This window comes from Lissotriton helveticus, chromosome 7 (genome assembly GCF_964261635.1).
Source record: "Lissotriton helveticus chromosome 7, aLisHel1.1, whole genome shotgun sequence".
NCBI classification, from domain to species: Eukaryota; Metazoa; Chordata; class Amphibia; order Caudata; family Salamandridae; genus Lissotriton; species Lissotriton helveticus.
The window spans coordinates 1,364,297,126-1,364,305,435 of NC_136068.1; the positions used below are offsets into that span (position 1 = coordinate 1,364,297,126).

The 8,310-nt window shown below is 43.7% G+C and overlaps 1 protein-coding gene across 2 annotated transcripts in view; it reads left to right on the plus strand.

Annotated features, from left to right (window-relative positions):
- Positions 1-2,212, plus strand: part of LOC144770290 (testis-expressed protein 47-like) — a 95,459-nt gene extending 93,247 nt beyond the window's left edge. For both annotated transcript variants that reach the window (XM_078654686.1, XM_078654685.1), the window contains one exon: positions 212-2,212. Coding sequence is in view for 1 of the 2 variants with exons in the window: in XM_078654685.1 (XP_078510811.1) it covers positions 212-264 (53 nt within the window). In the remaining variant the exon portion in view is untranslated. The remainder of the gene's footprint in view (positions 1-211) is intronic.
- The last annotated feature ends 6,098 nt before the right edge of the window (positions 2,213-8,310 follow it).

Consider the following 8,310-nt stretch of genomic DNA (forward strand, 5'->3'; position numbering starts at 1 on the left):
ATCTTTGAAAGAACTCAAGAATCAGGTTATAGTGAATATCCGACCTTTGAATGTCCTCCTGAAAACACCTAATAATAACATATTTGTCTTCATCTTTGTATTAGTATTATTAGTATTATTCCATAGTCATAACAATCTTCATCATAACAATTATCATGATAAAAACTGCCAGTTTGTTTTTCTTACCGTGATGCCTGCTTTTCTTTTTCAGATGTTGTGTGGCCACCTCCAGTCCCTATAAAACCATTAGAAATGAGGTCTTAGCAACATGATGGAATCAATGCAAACTGTTATCAGTATTGTCACAGGAGTGGAGAATTGTATATAGACCTTTAATCATCTCATTATATACATTTCTTGGATTCTCAAATTAAATCTTTTTTGGCAGTCCTTCTATGAAATAACCAGTGGGCATTAAGGAACACATGTTACAGAAAACGATTTATGCGGTGCACACCTGATAGTATCCAATCTAAATTGATATTCCAAAATACTTAGACCAATGTAGTTATGTTTAAAATTGTTTTTAGTGTGCTACACAGTATTAGTGGGCTGCCAATCCCAGGTGAAAATGAGTTAAGAAATATCAAGCGAACTCTCACTTGAGTAACTGTGTGCACTACTTGAACTGAGTTTCAAAAACAAGAAAGCAGTTTATATGTGTTTCTACTAATTTTTCCTCATGTTAATCCTTTTCTTAACAAAAAGAGGTCAATACACAGTTTGTGTCCGAAAAATCATAACTTGTTAATAACACAATTCGAAATTCAAGATACAAGATAAATACATCCTTCTGATGCTTCATAAATTAATATGTTAAACATATTCTTCAGTAGCTAACATTGTCAATAAAGCAATTCAAAGCAATTCTGTATGACATGCAAAACAGTGGAAAAAAATTAATTCCAGGGTGGCCCAATGCATTTCGGGACACCACGTCCCTTCTTCGGGGGCCACTGAAACAAAGAACAAAATACGAAAATATGTATATATTTAATACCTTTGAATACAAAAAAATTTATTGTACATTTAACATAGAGATACATTTTACTCCCAAAGAATAAGATCACACAGAGAAAGCGATTTAGCCCCTCAGGTAGGACAGTTGGCGACCGTCACCAGAAAGATATGTGCAAGGGTGAAGAAGAAAATAAATAGTAGTGAAGTTACGAAACGATATGCCTCCACCAAACCACATATAACAGTACAAGTTACCTATGCTGTCAAATCTCAGGAGGAAGTGTACAGAAATGAATGCTGCGATTTCAGCTGGCAAAAAAATCGGAAAATGCACTATGTACTAGAAATAACCTTATACTACGCTAGTGATTCATGAGATGAACCCCAAAAGTTACCTGAATGGAATAAAGGTGGAAATATGCTGCAAAAGAAACAATACACATACCTTTGAGGAACACATACCAGTTAAGTTTTAAATGCAGTGTTAGATTCTTTCGACATACTAAGAAAAGGTGTGGTGAAAGATTACAGAAACCTAAATCAAACTACTTCCTATCAAGAAAGTAATTTTAAAACTCTTTTGGACAAAGTCTATGTCATTCCGTACATGTAGTATGTCAGCCTTATGTGTATATGAGTCAGTTGTGACATCTGACCTATGCTTTATATCTATGCAGTGTTCTTGTGTTTAGTGTGATCCTTGTACAGTGATTTTCAAAACAGTAAAAGGTAAAGGCTCATTGAAGAATGCATTTCATGTTGTCAGTATTTTGTTTGTAAATTAATAACTCCCACACTCCAAACATGTTGTGAGAGAAGCGGATGTTGGTTCTGCTCACTACCACCACTGGAGAAGTGGTGTAGCACCCCTTCACTGAAGGTAGTCAAGATGGCATTGGTTGATATATCCCATGTTCAAACTGATCAGTTTTTATCAAACAAGGAGATTTTCATATGCACCATTCATTCAATTTTCAAGTCATTTTATTTTGCAATTCTGTGTACAGAAATGTACTCACTGTTAAATAATTTTTAGTGTGATAAATATGTATGGAAATGTACAATAAATATGAAGATAAACATATTTATATTTGCCCATGTGTACTTTATGTATGACTACATTAAGAATTGGTCAAATATAACATTAAAGAGTACTTTCTGTGATGAGTCACATTATTTTAGCTTGCCACCTAAATCCTAGATGTGTTGGCCACAGTCAAGAAGATAATAAACATTGGTTTTGAGCCTTAAATGGTGTTGTTTGTACTTAACTATTTAACAGCGAGTAATTGTGCAACTGCATGCATGTGAAAAATAAATACTTCACAATAATGCTTACTTCGGCTCATACAAATAAAGATTGTTTTTAGCTTGATAACATTGTCAAAAAGCTGCATTTCAGATTCTGTTGATTTACTAATCTTTTAACAATTTTGCAAACAAATGTCTGTGACAGATCCCAACGAGTTTTGTCTCTGTTTTTTGGTTCCGTCTATGACTGCAATTTGTGCAAAAAGTGTGCAATGATACACACAAAAGTGATTCATGAATGCAAAGCCAAGTTGTAGGTTGTAGAGCACTGACCCCAAATCACATAATGCTCACTCCCACTCAAGGAGGAGGACATTGACCCGCTCCTGCTCTTGGGGCTGTTACCGTATCAGGTTGTTTTCACATTTCAAGTCTTCGGGTAAGTCCAGTTAAATCAATTGAAATGCAACTCCGAAAAATCTGAAATTATATTTTTCGGCTTGCCCCCAAATAACTTGTGGCACAACTGGTGGCCACAGGACATGCCTTCCCCTTCCACCGCCGATAGGCTGGTCAAAAATCTGGGGGTGAAATTGGATGACACCCTAAATATGAAGCCACAGATCCAAGCGGTAGCTGGTCAATGTTTTGGCCTTCTGAAAATGTTGAAACAGATTCTACCCATTCTTCCAGCTCCCCACAGGAAAATTGTGGTTCAGGCCCTGATAAGCTCCAGACTGGATTACGTTAATATCCTGTACCTGGGTCTACCAGAATACTTACTCACCCGTTTGCAAGTGATACAAAAACGCTGCAGCCATGGACACACTTTCTCTCGGCCCGAGGATGCGGATGTTGCTGCATCGCAAATCCCGATTCGCAATAGGATCCACTTTAAGGCTCTTGTTTTGGCCTTTAAGGCCCTCCATGACATTGGAGCCCCTCATCTTAGGAAAAGAGTCCAGTTTTATCATCGTAGGCGCATCCTGCGCTCCTCAGCGATGTCTCTGGCACACACTCATGTGTCCCTCCGCTCTAGACTCGGAGAGCGATCTTTTCAGGTACAGGTTGCCAAACTCTGGAACCATATGCCACTAACTCTAAGACAGTCGTAGGACTTTCTCTCTTTTAGGAAGTCCTTAAAGACTTGGGGCCAGATGTAGGTAAATCCATTTTACCGATTCTAAAATACCGAATTTTACCAAATTGGTATTTTAGAATCGGAAAATGGGATGTAGGTAAAAAATCGGTAAAAAACACCGAATCGGTAAAATTCGGTATCGGACAATCGGAATTTACCGAATCGGTATTTACCGAATTGGTAAATACCGAATCGGTATTCCCCATTCATTCCTATGGGCCGAAAGGCCCATAGGAATGAATTAGGGAATACTGAATCGGTATTTACCGAATCGGTATATACCGATTCGGTAAATTCCGAATCGGAAAGCTAACAAAAGTGGAACTCAAGTAGGCAGCCAATCAGGTGCCACCACCCTCCCCCTCCCTACCAGGAAGTGGCTACACAGGCAGCTGCAACTAATTAGAAGCTTCTGGAAAGGCAGTTAGAGCTGAGCAGAGTGCAGGAGCAAAAGAAAGGGTTTGGAGCACTTTTAAAAGTGAAAAATGACAAGCAGCCAAGAAAAAGAACAGCCTGTGAGGAGGAGGAAGCTGAAATTCAGCAGCATGGAGCTGCAGGTCCTTGTGGAGGAGGTGGTCAAGGTGCACCACAAATTGTTTGGCAGGCAGTCCCTCACTGTGGCTGAATCAGCCAAAAGAAAAATCTGGCTGGACATTATGGAGAAAGTAAATGCCTTGGGGGTGACCACCAGGGACATAGATGACCTAAAAAAACGTTTTTATGACCTGAGGAGCCAAACCAAGAAGAAAATGGCTGAACAACACAAGCAGGCATCAAAAACAGGCGGAGGCAAGAACCCAGCACCCTCCCTGACTGACCTGGAGGACATGGTGGCCTCAACCCTAGAACCAGACAGCGTCTGCGGACTGGGAGAAGTAGACAGCTCGGCCAGAGCTGCAAGCAAAAAAGGTAAGACAAATGCACTGCATTCCCCCCAATAGCAACACCCTTACCTGTACCCTTAGTGGGCAAGTGAACCCAAGTCCAGTACTGCTAGCAATATACAGGGCCAATGCATGATGCGATATGTAGACAGGAAATGTAAGGACATGTCATACAGCACACCAACCAATTAGTACATGTAATGACTGCATGCAGAACATGGCCAATGTGATAATTATTTAATTGTAGTGACTGTGAGACAGTAGCGCTTAGCTAATGTACGCTTATATGTCCACAGGTGAAACGTCTCGCAGGAGGCTGAAGGGACACCACCTGAGAGGGAGGAGAGGGAGGATGCAGGACAAAGTACCCCCAACATACCACAGGAGAAAGCTGCATCAAGTAGCCATCCACCTGCCCAGGACACAGAAATGGCCCAAGAGTTGCTGGCGTCCCCTAGCAGATCACAGTCCCCTCTCCTGCTGTCATCACCAGAAATGCCAGCATCACAGCATGATGTCATACCCCCATCACAACCAGGCAGGAGGCATGTTGTGGCTCCACTCCCCGATTTGGAGTCCGTAGCACCTGACATGGAGGGTGACGGACAACAGAACTTGCCTGTAGCAGTGAGCCCTGGCACAACACACTCTAGTGCAGGGATGGGCCATCGTACTGCAAGACGCCGCAGAGTGCAAGAAAGGCCAGCAGATGCACCAGTTGAGGGTGGAAGTGTGTTCCTTGTTCTGGAGGGGAGCATGGTGCGGATACAAAGGATGCAGGGAAGAGCCATCCAGGCATGCCAACGACAGCTGAGGTCCCTGAATAGTCACATGGGAGAGATAGGAAAGGGCATCAGTGAGATGGTACAGGTCAACAAGGAGATGGCAGCAGGGATGCGGGGAATCAACAGCTCGGGGCAGCTACTATGCACCAAAATAGACAATGATTTTGCTGCAAGGCACAGGGATAGGCGTCGTGCACATGTCCAAAGTACAGCCATCAACCGCCTGGGCACTGCCACATCCCTGTTATGCAGGAGGAGCTCCAACATGCAGGAGGCCATGACACAAAACACAAATGAGGTCACCAGGGGCATGGGCAGGATGACCAGTGCCCTTGAGGTGCTGTTGAATGCACAAACTGCACACACAGCTGCTCTGGATGTGCCTATAAGTGAGGAGAGCACGAGCAGGAGCAGCATTGGAAGCACCCCTGTAACTGAAACTAGGAGGAGCAGGCGCCATGCTGAGGCTACAGGCCAGCAAGACAGTGAGCAGGTTGAACAACCTACTAGTGTTACTGGGAAGCGAGCAAGGAAATAACTTTCACAGTTCATGGTGAACTTAACCAGAACTGAGAGCATTGCAGTTAAATGCTTTTTGTTCCACTTTTGTGCTTTAAAAAACAAACGTCATTACAAAATTAAACTAGTGTTGTAGCATACAACGCCTTTTTTTATCTCCTTACTTACTTAAAAATAGTTGCGTGTGACCTCTTCCCGTCTGTGTCTGCCATCAGTTGATGTTGGTCCTCCAGATGTGTGTGGTTCAGGGACTGCTTCCTCGTCATCATGGTCCTCATAATCTGAGATTTCCACTTCTGTGCCCTTCTTGACCGCCAGGTTGTGCAGCATTGCACAGGCTGCAATCATTTTGTACAGGTGATTGGTGTGTATTGGCGGGCCCCTTCACTTTTATGGAGACAGCGATACCTGCTCTTCCACATGCCAAAGGTGCGCTCCACAATGTTTTTAGTTGTTTTGTGTGCCCTGTTGTATCTCCTCTGACTTGGTGTTGTTGGGTTGAGGTAGGGTGTGAGGATGAAGGACCGGAGGGCATATGCACTGTCCCCTATTAGTAATAAGAAATTGACATTAATCACATGCTCACACACATCCACCAGTAATACGATTCAAGTGAATTCCACACAGTGTCTCACCTAGCAAGTATCCTTCGCCAAATTCCCCCGCAGTCAGGCGTTCATAGATTCCACTGTTTTGGAAGATATAGGAGTTGTGGGTACTCCCTGGGAATTTGGCTACTATGTAAGTGATCACGTATTTTGCATCACAGATCACCTGTACATTTATGGTGTGGGTGGATTTACGGTTCCGATAAATGTACTCTGTGGCAGCAGGTGGGCATATTGGTATGTGGGTACCATCCATGCAGCCAATGATGTTAGGGAACTGCGCCATCTGATAGAAGTCTGTCTTCGTCCTTAGCAGTTCTGAATGCATAGCAGGGAAGCTAATGTAGTGCTGCATTCTCTGCAACATGGCATGAAGGAAAATCTCTGCAACATGGCATGAAGGAAAAAAAAAAAAAATGGGACAGACCGCTCTGGGACAACCCGCCTACCGCAGCAACCACACTCTGGTAGCTTCCAGATGCAAGCAGGTGTAGGCTGCACAGCACCTGCACATGGGGTGGGATGGCGTGCTCCCTTGGGTAGGATGGTCCAATAGTGGGTGTAGGTCCCTGATGAGGTCTAGGATTGTTTGTGGGGCCAGCCTGTACCTCTGTAGGATCTCAGGCTCAGTGAGCTGGAATAGTGTGATCCTCTGCCTATACACCTGCTCCTCCCTCCTCCAGACACTCTCTCCTTCTGCCTGGAGCTGTAGCCGCCGCGCAATGACATAGAATGCCGCCATTCTGGTGTAAGTGGTGCATTTTGGGTCCTTTTTTTATAGCCTGCACCTGGTTACCACCTGCTTTCAATCCATGGTAAATACTGACTCTTAAATACCGAATTTTATGCAAATTTGGTATTTAAAAGGGGACCTACATCTCGAAATTAATTTTTACCATTTCTTATTTACCGAATGGGTAAATTTTCCGATTCAGTAACTTTTCCGATTCGGAAACTTTACCGATTCGGTAAATATACCGATTCGGTAAAGTTTCCGATTCGGTAAATTTACCGATTCGGTAAATTTACCGATTTGGTATATTTACCGATTCGGTAAGGGTACCGATTCGGTAACTTTACCGATTCAGCTACTTTTTGGTCCCCTACATCCCGAATGCACAATACCGGTCGGTAATGGCCGAAATTACCGAATTTCGGCCGTTACCGACCGGTATTGTGCCACCTACATCTGGCCCTTGGTTATTCCAGCAATAGCCTCTGTGTCTTTTTAGTTAGCCCGATCTGTCACACCCACCTAGCGCCGGGACACTCTTTGGAGTAGCGGTGCGCTCTACAAATACCCTGTTAACATAACATAAGTACAAATCTAAAAAAAAGAAGCACAACAAATCCAATCAGGCTCCTTCCGAGACTCAGCACTCTCCATCTTAGAAGCCGCAAGGACATCAAGGTGCCACTCAGTCATGCTCCCAGTCCCCTAGCAAGGAGCTGATTCCAAAACTTCTCCTGCTACACTCTGACTTCCATGTAATGCCACAAGAAATTGAAGCTTTTAAGGATGGCATGCTCTACCTCTTTGACACCCTTCTGGTTCCCTCTGGCGTAGCATTGGGCCATGTATCCTATCCCGTGGGCTGCCCTCAGCACTGTCTGTGCCTCCAGAACCCGAATAGTATTCAGTTTCGACTTCAGAGCTGACTCCACACTGGTTCCTGAGACGCTGAACTGGCCTTGAACCTGCCAGCACTGGAGGGTGATGTTAATCTTATTGTTCCGTCCAAATCTGAGCCAAGTCTGTCTCACTCTCATATAAAGCCATGCTCTGGGAAAGTTCTGGCATGCCGTACACCAATATACACTGACTCTGATAAGACAGTGTTTGTACCTAAGGGCCTCCCTTCAGTGATCCAACAACATTTCAGATTGGGCTCCTACGGAAACCACCCAGTTTTAGGTGATGATGGTGATGGTAGGGTTGAACTTTCCCTAAAATATGATGACAACAATTATTATTGGGATCTTTAAGTCGCCAGTGAGCTGGACAATTCACATGCCATGGGGCAAGGCTCTCCCTCTGGCCCTTCCATGGAAGAGTTAGCTTCATTTGCTGTGGTCAGTGGACAGATGGGTGAAGTCTTGGATTTGCAATTGCCTTCCTTCGAGATAAAAACAAACATCCTCATGGACGTGTTACAACTCCT